The following is a 14,981-nucleotide window of genomic DNA, read 5'->3' as shown; positions in this document are numbered from 1 at the left end:
CTACTCCAGGTTCCTCCCAAGAATTGCAGTTCAGTGAGGTTTGGTGTTACGTTGGTGCTGGAAGTATGGTAACACTTGTGGCCTGCTCCCAGCCCACTCTGGACTCTGCTTGTTGACACAAACAATGCATTCCATTGCTTAAATGTTAATGTGACATTTAATGTGTTAAATAAAGGCAGCATTTTGATCTCTATCTCCACAGGTTTAGTAATTTTATGTAATTATGGCAATCACTGGTACGGTAGCGGATATATTTATTTGATGAGCTGGTTAGCCCTTGACACTTATGCCCCACTCTGTCCTGTGGAGAGGAATAAATGTCTGAGTTTTCTGCTTGCCTTTGGATAATGTTTTGAAGAGCTGGTACTGTGTTCAAACTGAGACGGGGTTTGATGTTAGTCAAAGTCCTAACTGGACAAGGTAGAGGGCATGTATGTTTGTAATGGGTCCTGTTTGATTGACGTTGATAATAATTGAGTCATTGGGTGTGAGTTATTAAGCAGCGAAGGAGGCTACTGGTTTAGCAGATGAAATATGCTATTTGAAGATGCTGTACTGATCTCAATCATGCTAGACCCTTCATCAGTACCTTCTGCCTTTGCAAAGTATATCTTGGTTCTCCTGTGGAAACGAGACACCGCAAGCCAGGTGGCAATTCTCAGACACCTCCTCTTACTTGCCTCTTGAACAGGACTATCAGGTCATTGTCCCCCTGCACAATCATCAACTTCGGAAATCTCCCATCCACTGCCACCAACCTCACAATTCCCTTACCCTGCACTGCTCGTTTCTACCTCCTTACCCAAGATTTTAAAAGCTGACTGCCTGAGTAGGCCCATTGTCTGTGCCTGCTCTTGCCCCACTGAACTCCTATCCTAAAGCATGAAATGTTGTGATTAGTGTTCTTATAAACACTCAGCACAACGGGTGGCAAGATATTCACACATCTCATTAGATTTAAGTTTATCATTTGTGAAGATGTTAGTCATTTCCCAAAATTCATTTGTGTGTATCTCAATCTACAGATGAGATTTTAGATGAAGGGACCTACTGTACTGCAGCATGTCTTTCATTTCTTTGATCATCCTCTTCCAAATATTGCAGGTTGGTATAATCCTATTGATCCCAGGACTGAGATAAGGAATTTTAAAAATGCCAAAGACACGTAAAAGTGCAAACATTTTTGGAGAAGCAGCAGACACAATGATCAGTTTTGGTCTAAATCCTGCCAATGTATCCAAACTTTCTTCACAAACAGTGGTGCTGTCAGGAGGCCACATGTACTGGTTGGAACTTTCTCCAGCCATCTGTCTATGCACTGCCACAAAACGGACCCTAGAGGGGAAACACATCTTAGGAAAACTAACCACAGTATTTTAGGCTACTAATTATAAATATCTTGAAGAGAATCTATGATGAAGTTCTGTTTATAGATTTTGTAAAACAGGGTTTTGTAATTTTCATTCTTCTAGAATCTTGTGAAATAACAATAGATACTCCAACCAACAATGATATTTTACAGTCTTTAATTGTATTAGTAGGGTTTGTATCAGTGATAATAAAAGTTAAGTATGTACCTCTCCAATATCTTAAATTTGATTAAATGAATTCTGCTGTTCTTGTTAATTCATACTTAATGTAAGGTTATAACTTTTGAATGATGCTGGATCCATGAAGACTAGATTATCCATTCATAATTCATTACTGATAAAACATGTCAGTGGACAAAATACTGTATTTTCATTTGACTGCCATATTTTTACAACGCAAAACTAGCTGGCTTAGACCAATAGCTTTCTCCTGACCCATATGTTGTGAATAGTTCAGTATATTTATGCTCTACATGAGGTTCTTGTACTTCCTTACATCTAATCCTATCAATATATTTTCCTATTCTTTTCTTGCTCATTTGCATCTCCCAGTGGCTCTTGTATGCATTTAATCTAATCATCTGATCCATTCCTATGGGATCACATTCTCATTTCTCAAAATTTTAAACTATATTTATTTCACTGATTCTTACTTCCAAAATACATTATTAAATACATCCGTTACTCTTTTCTGTGTTTTGTATTGACTCCATATGTGTTAATGCTTTAAACGAACATTCCATTTGATCTGTAAGGTATTTTAACCAGGTTGATGAGAGGGTAGACATTTTAATGACTGACTTGTGATGCATTTAAGGCTACTGATGTTACAATGCTCCAGCATACATGTCGTACAACACTTGCAAGACGTTGCAAGCATTCAGTAAAACAAATTAATTTACATTCTATGAATAAAACACACAAAACATCATATTAATGGGTGAATCTGAAAGCAGCGGCTTGTTCAACAGTTATTGATGGAAATTTGAGAATGTGCATTTAATGCAAAGCAGAAGATGGTTGTAATTGAAACCTATGGACCTTGGTAAATAATAAAATACTAAGATTTAGGATGATAAATTCAAAATTGTTGGAGATGAACACTATGGAAATCTAGTATATAAATAGAACTGCAGAGCAGCCTGGTGGATATATGGTCAAAGGTGCCCTTTCTCCTTCCTGGACTGGGCACCTACGGTTTCAAAGAGGTGATCCAGCAAGCTACTCACCTGTGCCATTACTGCTTCTTTTAAACAGAGAAAGAAATGAATAAACCCAAATTTAATTCATACATGGTAAAGTTGTTTCCATCCCATTTAGAGTCCTCATAACAGCTGGAGGTTGGAATCTAAATTGCTGTCCCTCAAACAGGTTACCTATCCACGACTGGCTAAATCCTGAAGGACAAAAATGGGCAAATTGGGTTTGTGGCACGTATTGACTGAACCACCATAAGGGATAAACCTACCTGATTTTATCTTTGCTAATCTACCTCTGGCTGATGATAACATTGGCAGAATTATGCAGGCCATGTACTTAAAAAGCCCTGTCCCCACAAGGAGGACACCAGTGGGGTCGCTGTAAAAGGGTTACACTTGGAACAGATTTGACAGCAAGAAACTGAGCATCTACAATGAGTGTCACTAATATCTGCGTCTGGCATATACAGTACCTCGCGCTACCATTGTCATCAAGCAAGGGGATCAACCTTGTTTCAAAGAGTATGCAAAATGGTGGGAGAAGTAGCTACTAACGAAGAGGTGAAAGTTCAAAGAAACTGCAGGAAAGGGTAAGTTGCATGCTTGAAATATCTGTAACTGTGTTCAGCTCTGGAAGTGCTGAATAGATTATACCAGCCACCAGAGAAGTCATTCTTTAACTGATTCAGCATCAAGAAACAGCTGAGGGCACTGGTTACAGAGCTGGATGACATTCCAGCTGTTTGACTGAAGACCTGTGCTTAAGAACTTGCGCCTTTTAAATGTATGGGAAGAGCTGGGTTACAATGTCACCACCTACCCAGTAATATGGAAAATGCTGGGCATGTCCTGTTCACAAAAAGCAGGACAAATCCAAACCCAGCTAACTATTTCCAATCAGCCCTACTCTCAGGCATCAACAGATTGACAGGATGGTGTCATTGACAATGCTGTTGAGTGACATTTATCAACGTCCTGTTCACCAACACTCATTTTGTATTTTCCTGGGAAAACTTTAACTCTAGGGCTAAATTCTGGAGGTGTGGTATGAGTGGACATCAGACCAACATTTTACTGAGTGTTTTGTCAAGGAAACCTAGTAATGTTGAAATGACTGGGAGCCAAAGAAAAGTGTTAGGAGTCGTTTCATACAAAGGAAGATGGTTGTGGCTATCAAAAGTGACTCATCTCAACCTGGGCACACACCACAAGTTTTTTTTAGGACAATGTCAGGCCCACGTGTCTTCAGCTGCTTCATTAATGACACTGGACAATAAATATTTTGCTTCCTGAATATGTTTGTGTGTATCATGGATTTTGAGCTGCTGATCATGAAAATAACCATGAAATCTCCCTATCATGCACCATTTTTTTTTCCAAATCACCTGAATTTATTTCAGTTCATAATGCAAGTCAATTAAAATGTTGCCCACAATGTAAGCTGAAATGTTTTCTATCTTGTCCAGGCATACTGAGACAGGGCAGGTTTTAGAGGGGTTGTAAAAGCATCACACACACACTCAATTCCATGCATTGTGTTTATGTGTATCAGTTTGCGAGCATGTTAATATGCATGCTCTACGGCCATAGCATTTTGTGTGTACTGTACTCATTATAATAAAGTGATTATATTTTCAGGAGTATTTGTGATAGCAAAATGTCTTGCTAATGTTGCAACAGCCACAATACTTTCTGTTATATTTGTGGCGAGTATACACATGACTCCTCATATGGACATGAAGCAAGACTCCTCATATTAAGAAGGCCTATGAGCTCTACTTTGGGTGTAAAATTCACATCCAAGATAAAGTCTGGGCTCCTCACATCTGTTGCGCACATGCTCTCGATCTGTGAGCTTGGTTCAGAGTTAACTGTTAGTCAATGCCGTTCGATGTCCCGATGACCAGTGTGTCTGGTTTCTCTGCTTAAAAAAAACAAGAAATCCATTGAATACCTCAATCTCCCTTCAGCCATTAGACCTGTGCTGCTTAACAATTGTCTTCCAGTACCAAAGCCACCAGATATACGGAGTCCAGAAGAGGCAGGTGAAGATGCTATGATACATGAGTCAGAAATGAAAAACAATACCAAGAGTCAGAAATGAAAAACGATACCGATACAGAGTTTGAACCCTTTATGTTGAGTGAGCCTCATCTGATAACTCAATCTGAATTAAATGACCTGGTCAGAGGTCAAAGGCAAAAGCAGAATTTCTGGGTTCAAGACTGCAAGGATGGAATCTCCTGTCACCAGATACAACAACTTCCTTGAGAGATTTTGATATTTGAGGCAGATGTTTCCCAGAATAACTGATGCCAAGATTAAGGAAGGGATTTTTGGTGGTTCACAAATCAAACAGGTCATCAGGATAGGCACTTTGAAGAAATTCTAGAGGAACCAGAGAAAATCACATGGAAGGCACTCAAGGATGTTGTTGAAAATTTTCTTGGCAACTACAGAGCACCAAACTACGTGCAGGTGGTTGACAGCCTGTTTCAAGCATGAAAAACTATAAAGTGCACGACATCACTGAAGATTCATTTTCTGCATTCCCATTTAGACTTCCCTTCAAATCCTGGCAGGGTGAAAGGTTTCACCAGGACATTGCGGTCATGGAGAAACTATCAGGGCAACTGGAATCCATCAATGCTGGTTGATTATTGTTGGACATTTTAGCTTAGTTGAACTATTGCAAAGCACCAGCACCATTATGCAATTTAATGCATTAGTAAAAACATTCAGAAAAAGCTAATTTCTTGTTTCTCCAAATTCCTACGTGATACAAGAGCCTGAAATTATACGTCTGTGCCACTAAGATCCCAGGCCAAACTGTCTCCAACAATTGAGAGCTTAGTTTGTCCACCCTTGACATTCAGTGGCATCATCAAGCCTTTTCACCATCTACATGAAACAAATCAGGAATGTGATTGAATCTGCCTGCCTACCTGAATGAGTTCAAGCCAGAACAAAGCAGCATTCTTAACTGGCACCCCATTAACCGTTGAGTACTCAATCCCTCTAGCACTAGTACACTCTGCTCTGCAGTTGCTTGCCAGCCTACTCAGAAATCCTCCTAGACTTGCTACCTCCAGCACCACTATCATCAGTAGGCACATCATAACATCACTGCCCCTGCAAGTTATCCTCCAAGATGCACACTATCCTGACTTGGAAATGTATTGCAGGTCCCGCATTGTGGCTAGATCTAAATCTGGAAACTCCCTTTGTAATGGCGCCAAGGGAATATTGAAAGTAAAACAGTTCAAGGCGGCTCACCACCGCCTTCTTGAGGGCAATTAGGAACGCACAATAACGCTGACATTACAGCGATGCCCAGATCTGAAAATAAAATTTAAAATGTATACACAATACCCTTTTAAATAAATCAATTATTTGTAGCAGCATCTATGGAAATGAATAAATGGGCCAAGACTGGAAAGGCGGAAAGGAAGGCGGAAGATGCCAGAATAAAAAGTGTGGGGAAGAGGTGGTCAAGCTAGAATGTGATAGGTGAAACCAGTGGGTAGGATAGGTAAAGGACTGGAGGAGAAGGAATCTGCTGGACCATGGGAGAAAAGGAAGGAGGGGGCATCAGGGGGTGGGTGATATGGGTAAGGAGCCAGAGTGGGAAGGAAGAGGGGAAAAGGAAAAAGAAAAAATTACCACTAAAAGTCAATATTCATACTATCACTTTGAAGGATACCTAGATGGAATATGATGTGTTTCTCCTCCCCCCCCCCTCCCCCCGAGTGTGACAGCATCGTTGCAGAAGAGGTGGCTATGGATGGACATGTTGTAACGGGAATGGGAATAGGTATTAAAATAGTTGGCCACCAGGAAATTCCGCTTTAGGTGGATGGAGTGAAAATGTCTGACAAAGCAGTCCCTCAATTTACATAGGGTCTCACCAATATTGAGGCTACATCAGGAGCACCTTATGCAAAAGGTGACCCCAACAGATTTACAGGTGAAGTCACCTGGAAGGACTGTTTTGGGCCCTGACTAAAAGTGAGGGAGGAGGTGAATAAGCAGGTGTAGTCTTCTGCTTGGCTATTCAATCAATATGACCTGCCTTCTTGATTTGGGAAGTACTTCTTTAGATTGAATAATTCTCCATGACCCTTTTCTATTTAAGAAAGCAGAAAGGGATAGCAGGGATTACAGATTAACTGTTAGCCTAAATATATTGCCAAGAAATTATTTGAGTTTGTAATTGGGGTCTTCTGACTAACAAAATGGCACACGTATCAAGATGGTACTATCCAAAGTTGGGTCTTCACAGCACTAACTGTTCATATGATTGACAGTTAACACTAACTGCATCAACTTTTATTTTGCCATAACAATGAAAATTGGATTAACAGCAGCAGAAGGGTGTCAAATTGGAAGTTGTTCTTGACTGGGGGGGTTAGACTGCATCTATTGGTAACACCATCTGGTGAGTTGCTTTTTGACAATCCAGAATGAAAAGAGCTCTTTACTTTCTGCCTTTCCATTTTCTAGCCTTGCAGCTTCCCTTGTACCTGCTATCAAAAATGGAAGCTTTTTGGTTAGAGTGGCTGTGTAACACAAGGCATATCACCATAGATATAGGGAATCGCTGTTAAGTATTAAAGTGTTCTGCAAATAGTCTGCAAAACAGAAACATTGCTTGAACATAGAATTCTGTTTTGTCAGGTTTCACATATTAACACATCATTCATTATACAGTCAATGCTCTTGTGTGAACTGTGAATAGTAGTGAAGAGCTGTGTGTTTAATTTAGGTACCAACCTACCTTTTTCAGATACACCACTGTCAACTGGGCCACCATCTTAACACTCTTCTGTGCCAATGAGGAGGAAGCTATAAGATTTAGACCCAACAACAATGAAGAAATGGTAATACACTTTCTAATTTATGATGATATGTGATGCTTTATTCCAACAGAATACCTATATAAGGAGTTCCCAAAATTTTTTTAATGCATTGGCCCAATACTATTAAACAAGACCCAGGGTGGGAATCCTTGTACCTTATAAATTCTGATACATTTAAATTCCCGCTCTGTAGGTGAGAGTTAGTGGAGCCAAATCCAATTAATGAAGAAATGTTTACATGCAAGAATTCTGATTATTCTGCTACAAAGCTCAGAAGTCAGACTTTCCCATATTTTGTGTGACACCTCAGCTCTTGTGGTAATGAGTATACTCCAAGTTTGAGCCACATTATTAAGAGTTACTTAAGCAGCTGAACTATATTAATTAAAAAAGCACATTTATTTTACTCTACAGATTGAGTACATGTAGATTATTTCCCTGGTTTTCTTCTACTATGACATTCAGCCAGCTTTCAGTGATCCTCTTAATTCTTTATTTCATGACTTCTTTCCATAAAAGCAGTTATTTTACAGAGAATTAAAATAGACTGCACCATCATCAGCGTAACAAATAATTAATGCTTACAGAATCTGTGGTGAAAACTCCACCAATTGGTACATTTGTGAAAGGACAACCATCAGGAGGCTAGCTCTAAACTGATTTATAGTGCTAAGACTATATTAATTACGTAGATGCAAACCTATCTGGTGGAGATAGCACCCATTAAAACCATCCCTTCCTTATTAAGGGGAATTCCAAAACACTGTAGTTTGTTTTAATGCAAATTTTTAAGTTCAGAAAAAAAATTACACAACACATTTGAGATCCTTAATTTGTAATGTAAAAAGTTACAAAAGGAAATGCTTTCTGACATTCTGACAACAAACCAATTCAATAAATAATTAAAAAAACTTGAGAGCAGTTGTTTTAAAGTATACATATCCTAAAAGTCACTAAGGAGACTGCTAACATCTGCTATTCTCCTCTCATTTAGGGTTATTTACATAATACCCAATCTGGGTATATTGCTACAAATTCAATTATATAGAGGGCTGATTCAGGAAATCCACATCATAGCTTCCCTGTATTATATCCTAGTGGACTCACAATACACTGTCATGATTCTTTGCCCAACTTCAGTGTCACTATTGTAGGGAAATTTCAATCAACATCATCTTCATCTGCTTCAGAATTGTCCCTTTCATTTCCTTCATATATGTCCTTTATCACAAGAATCCGTACAAGCATATGTTCTAAGATGTTGCGGTCCAAAGGGATGCTGGAGAACCAAATTGGGCCATCAGGGGTGCTGGAGTGTTCGGGCTGTAGATAAAAGAGGTCGGTTCTCTGTTGTAGATTTGGAGGGCTAGAGGACAAAAGAATTATATATATATATATCAGAGTCAATTGTAAAATAAAATCAGTCATGCCCCAATTCCTTTCACCCACCCCATTTATAATTTTGATAAAATGTATCACAATCTATAAAAAAATACAATTTGTGAAAATGAAAAACTAAATTGACTGAGAAATAGATTCAATAATAACTTTGAAACAAGAATCAATATACACCAAGAAGGAAAATAATGAAGTTATGGAGACACACCACAGGAGTGGGAATAACTGAGTAAGAGCTAGTACTGGCTTCATGGCCAAACTGCTCCTTCTGGGTTGCAATATTTTGGAATTATAAAATATACTGAAAGTAGTGGCTAGCTGGCACAATCCTTCAGAGTTAGAACGTTGTGTTCAGGTTTTAGTTAGGAACTCAACTGTATATGATTACTGACATTTCTGCATAATATCAAGCAGTACTGTTTACAGACAGAAATATTTATTTTGTACTCTTTCGAACTTCTATTCAAAGATTTCCTTCTTGGAGATCTACAAGTTTCCTTCTATAAATTGCTCTTACTGCCTCATTCTGAACTCTTAAGTTACCCCATTCTCACCTCTAGAGAATAGGGCATTCAACAGTAAAGGATGCAGAAAGGTGTTTCTGCACAATCAAGGCTTCAAAATGATGCATTGCCTTCTGGTGCCAGGGTCAAGGATGCAGGACATACTGAGAGGGGAGGCTGAATAGAGGTTGTGGTCCATATAGGTATCTGTTACATAGGCAGTGGCAGAGATGGGGTTCTGCAAAGGGATTTTAGGAGCTAAGTAGAAAGTTTATTTAAAAAGTAAAAGTTCCAGGGCTGTAATCTCTGGAATATGACCCATGCCAGGTGCTGGTGAGGAGAGAAATGCAATACATGGCTAAGAAGCTGGTGCAGGAGGGAGGGCTTCCAATTTGTGCATTACTTGGCCCCCTTGCAGGGATTTGTATAAACAAGATGGTTTGCATGTGAACCAATATCCTTACTGGGAAGTTTACTAGTGCTACTCAGTAGGGTAAATAGGGCTAATCCAGGCGCCTTTTGCCAGTGATAGGGAAGGTAATGGAGAGGATACTGAGGGATATGATTTGTGTACATATGGAAAGGAATGGCCTGCTGACAGACAATCAGCTTGGCTTTGTGCGAGACAAATCATGCCATACAAACTTGACGGTTTGAGGTAATGACAAAGAAGCTTCATGAGAGTAAGGTAGTGAACTTTTTTTACATGGACTTTTATTAAGGCTCTTCATGGCAAGATGATTTAAAAGATAAAGATGCATGGGATCCAGGAATTGCAAGTTTGGGTTCAGAACTGGCTGGCCCACAGAAGGCAGTTGTTTTGGCTGGGGTTCTGTGACCAATAATGTTTCCCAAGTATCAGTGCTGAGGTCCCAGTGGCAGATGGAGTTAATCTGGGTAAGTATGAGTTGTTGCACTTTGGGAGACCCCTTAATAGCATTGAGGTACAGAAGCATCTTGTTTAAAGTTAAATGAAAGTGCTTAGCAAAAGGATAATGCAGCAAAGAGGGCATATGGCATTCTTCTCTTCCTTGGTAGGGGTGTTGGGTATGACAGTAAGGAAGTTATTGTAATATCCTGGTTTAAGACCATGCTTTTCAGCAGATTTTCTCAAAATATTTTAAGTATTCTTTTAATTACATACAATTAAGTCTTTCAATTTTGCTGTTTAAAATAAAAATTTGGTTGATAGATCAGGCTTGTTAATTAGCCAATAGGATTTGTCTTGTTAACATTTTCCCAGAGAGCATGAGATTGAGGAAGGAGAATGGAAATGGTCGATGAACATGGTGAAACGTTCACAGGACCCATGTGGAAGGACAGATGCTGATGTTGGGAAATCCTAGAGCAGACAATGGTCTCATGGAGAATGTGCAGATAACTCTTAGCTAGTTAGCACACAATAAAGGCCCATGATATATAACTAATGGTCTATATTGTGCATGTAATCGGAGCTCATTGTTGCGTAATCAATCCAGTTTACTTCACTTCGTTTATTCACAACATGAAATGGTTTTGCACTGGAGAACCTGTCCTAGCAAACAAATATTCATGCAATATCCAAGAAAAAAAGTCGAACTTTCTTCAACATTGTATGCTAACTAGCTAAGAGTTATCTGCACATTCTCCGTGACACCATTGTCTGTACGAGGATTTCCCAAAATCAGCATCTGTCCTTCCACATGGGTTCTGTGAACATTTCACCATGTTCTTCTCCAATGTTCATCAGCCACTTCCATTCTTCCTCAATCCCACGCTCTCTAGAAAAATGTTAACAAAACAAATCCCACTGGCTAATTCAGCAAGCCTGATTTATCAACTTAGTCTTAAACCAGGGCATTACATTACGCTGCAGGTATATGAAACTTTAGTCAGATCATGCTTGGAGTACTGTGTGCAGATCTGGTCACCCCATTAGAGGAAGGATGTGGAAACTCTAGAGAGGGTGCAGAAGAGGTTTACAAAGATGTTACCTGCATTAGAAGGTATGAACTTTAAGGAAAGGTTGGAAAAACTTGGGTGATTTCTCTCTAAAGTGTCGGAGGCCGAGAGAAGGTCAGGAAATTAAGAGTTTTAAAAAAATTATTAGAGCCAGTCAGAATCTTTTCCCCAGGAAAGAAATGTCAAGCACCAGAAAACATACTTCTAAGGTTGGGGGGTGGGGGGGAGAGGATTTGCTTAAAGTGGCGTGAAGTTCTTTTATGCACACTGCAACGTGCCTATGATAAATTACGAGGGCTTGTAGTGAAAGCAGGCTGTTTGGTGATTTAAGAGGCATTTAGATGGACACATGAATATGAAGGGAATGGAGGGATATGGATGATAAACAGAAGGACATGAGGGATAAACTGGCATCAAGATCTGCACAAACCAGTGAGTCAAGGCCTGTCCAGTTCTGTACTGTTCTATATTCTTATCTTAAATGGACTGACACAATACCAGTTGCTCTCATCACATAACTGATCACTTTTGATTACACATCACCGTCACCGACAAACTCAATATTTGTTTATCACATTTGATGTGTTTTTTTAGTGCTGTATGAATAAACATTTACCCAATTAATTTCCCAGAATTAAATCTATGATCACAGTACTAGGGCTGAATATATTCAGGTTGGAGACTGGATATATTTCAAAAAGAATTCCTGTCACTGCCACCCAGGGTTTTAATTGCTTATATTAGCAAAAAAGGTTTCTGAAAAAGAAAGTCATGTCTGTTTATATGGCTAAGAATGCACAATAAATTAATCTCAAAAGCAAAATACCGTGCAAGTTAAAAGTTTGAAGTAACAATAGAAAATGCTAAAAACTCTTAGCAGGTCACATAGTATCGATGGAGAAAGAAACAGATTCTGCATTTCAGGTCAGTGATCTTCATCAAGTCTGCTATTTCTAGCATTTACTATTTTTAATGATAAATTAATTTGATGAATCACTATAGATTCATTGACAATTACTTTATTTCAGTCTAACTTGGAGAGTTAACTTGACCAATCAACTATTTCCGCTGAACTGACTGTACCCCTCTTCCATCTGACGTCTTGTAGTTGAAGCTGAAAATTATATAATTGCCTTTCATTTATATTTGGAATATTTATTTTGAAATTTTGGACAGCTTTGCATTCTAGTTCTGTGGTTGCAAGAATGCCGCTTATAAGTACTGTGGTTTCAAAAGCACGAGGAAGTCAGGAATGGTAAACGTGGGAATTCAGTAAAATGTTGCAGGTTTGTAAATGTATGTACTTTCAGTTAATTAATGAAGTTGAGTAGTCAGATTAAATTGCAAAACAAATAAAACTGCAGCTGCTAGAATGTGGAAACGAAAACAAATGCTGGAAGAATTCAGTCATCAAGCAGAAAGAACTGGGTGGGTGGGGGAACAGGTAGATCTGGTAGAAGTTCAGTAGAGGTGCTAAAGAGTCAAGTTGCAAGGCAAAAAAACTAAATGGAGGCAAACAGATCAGGTGATAAGGAACATGAAGAGCAACAGCAAGGTATTTTACAAAAATTAGGTTAGAAAGGTACATTATGCTTATGTAGCTTTCTCACCCTATTTCTGTAAAATACCTTGCTAACCTGCTACTCATGTTTCTTAAATTCCTAATCTGTTTTAATCAGAAATTATGAGAGCAGTTTACCTGTACTATTTGCAACACAGGAAGTATACAATTAAGTTAAACAATATTAAACTAGAAACATATACATAATTGAATAATAAAATTTCAATTTTGTGAAAGGAAATTATATCTAAATCATAAAATAATATAAGCAAGTCTAAAATAGATTACATAGATGCTGCCTGTCCTACTGAGTTCCTTCAGCATTTTGTGTGTAACTTCACATTTCCAGCATTTGTAGCCTCTCCTGTGTCTGTATAACAATGAAGAGGGACTTTATGATTCCTTTATCAAAGAGGAGGCTGGGTTTTGCACGGAAATTAAAATTAAATAATCCAGAAGAGGCTCTACCAGATGGTCTGTGTTGATGTATTTATGATGGAATCATTGTGGAACTGAAGGAAATCATTTACCCCATCAACCAAACGTGTTGCTTTTCCCCACCTCCCCAAACAATTCCTTCACTTTGATTACCTAAAAGCCTACAGATACCTTGCTTTAAATCTCTGGTCAGATGTACTTTAACATTTAGTAGATCTGTAATAGTGCTAGTACAATGTTGTTTTCTCTAGCATGCTATAATTGAGACATCTTTGACATGACTACTGTAATCAGCGTGTAACTTTAGTAGTATAGGTGACCCAAGTTGTGGGAAGTTGCATTCCTAGAAGACAATGCATATAATTTTCCATTATTTGAAGCCTTATCATCTGATGTTGTGCCAAGAAAAGTGAGTTGAAAATTATAGCTCTTATTTTCTCCATATAAATTTTGTAACAGCAAAGTTTTATTCTATATCCCAAAACGTCTTTGAGCGTGATTCATGAATTGCATGCAGTGTATTTCTGCTACCTGTACCACAACAATGTGAGAGTCTGCAGTGGCAAACTACAGTCTATAAAATTAATACTTCTTTCAGGGCAATTAGTGGGTATAAATTCTGGCCTTGCCAGATACCCACATCCAGAGAATGAATTAAGAAAAACAATATCCTTCATTGCAAAGGTAATCAAGTGCTTAAAAAAATGTTTATGTTGACTCTCTTAGCTTTAACCTTACCACTTTGATAGGTAGCACTCAAACATTTTTACAGGACATCTTGAAGGATTAGCTGCATTTTCTCTTTGTTCAAATATAAGCTCATCCTCCTCACGTTTTCGTTTTCCTGGTGTAATTTTGTCTAAAAATACAATTTAATCACTTTAAATCTGTTGATATAGTTAAAACATGTCTTTAAGCAACAAATCATAAGATTGTATATCTAATAGTGTTTATCTGTGTGTTACATTATTCCAATCTTTAAACGATTCCTGTAGCTAAGTATTCAAGAAAACATAAATACAAATAGTCACCTATTAAAACATTTATATTATGTTTTCTTGAAAACTAAGATGGTAGCATTCAAAGCCCCAAATTTAAACACAAGATTGTTTGTAATTGTAGAAAACATTAATACTCAAACCAGGGGAACCATTTTTAATGATCTGCTTACAGGACTTTTTAAACATGCCAGTATCAGCAGAAAAGACATTAGTCAATCTTTCATTACAAGCAACGATGGCCCAGTGCTAATTTCTGAGCTACCAGCTGAGTTAAGGAACTGCCGGCTTCAGGTGGCAGTGCATATAAGCACCTTTGAGCTTATGTTGACCAGATCACACACTGCAACAGAATTTCTTTTGCTTGCACTTACCATTCAGCTCCTTAAGCAAAGCTAGAGAGTCCCTGGAGAAGTAAAGATTTAAATTACTCTGTAGTAGTAGGAGTGAATACATTGTGTGGTTTGGACTGAAGCCAATTAGCTCTGGGAATATGTTTAGTACCTTTGGCTCTATGGGTTCCATTTGAAAAAAAAAACATGATTAACAGAGCCTTCTTAAGTTACAATTGATGCCCATTTGTACAATCTGTAATTGACTTCTGTTGTTCAGATCACCAGACAGCAAACTGCAAGATGTTTTCAAATTAAAAATGAGCTTGTGAAGCAGCTACATCACATAGGCAGAATTGCACCAGGAGGCAAAGGGAAAAAA

At 38.4% G+C, this 14,981-nt stretch overlaps 1 protein-coding gene across 5 annotated transcripts in view; it reads right to left on the bottom strand.

Moving 5' to 3' along the window:
- Positions 1-7,808: 7,808 nt before the first annotated feature.
- The window catches only part of zmym2 (zinc finger, MYM-type 2), a 151,955-nt gene continuing 144,782 nt past the window's right edge, over positions 7,809-14,981 (bottom strand). For all 5 annotated transcript variants that reach the window (XM_073043675.1, XM_073043679.1, XM_073043680.1 and 2 more), the window contains 2 exons: positions 14,008-14,128; positions 7,809-8,794 (listed from right to left, as the gene is read on the bottom strand). In XM_073043675.1, coding sequence (XP_072899776.1) covers positions 8,590-8,794; positions 14,008-14,128 — 326 coding nt within the window. In that variant the 3' untranslated portion in view covers positions 7,809-8,589. The remainder of the gene's footprint in view (positions 8,795-14,007; positions 14,129-14,981) is intronic.

The sequence above is a fragment of the Hemitrygon akajei genome, chromosome 4 (assembly GCF_048418815.1).
Source record: "Hemitrygon akajei chromosome 4, sHemAka1.3, whole genome shotgun sequence".
Lineage (NCBI taxonomy): Eukaryota > Metazoa > Chordata > Chondrichthyes > Myliobatiformes > Dasyatidae > Hemitrygon > Hemitrygon akajei.
The sequence above is the reverse complement of the archived record's forward strand: the minus strand, read 5'-3'. Positions and strand labels throughout refer to the sequence as shown.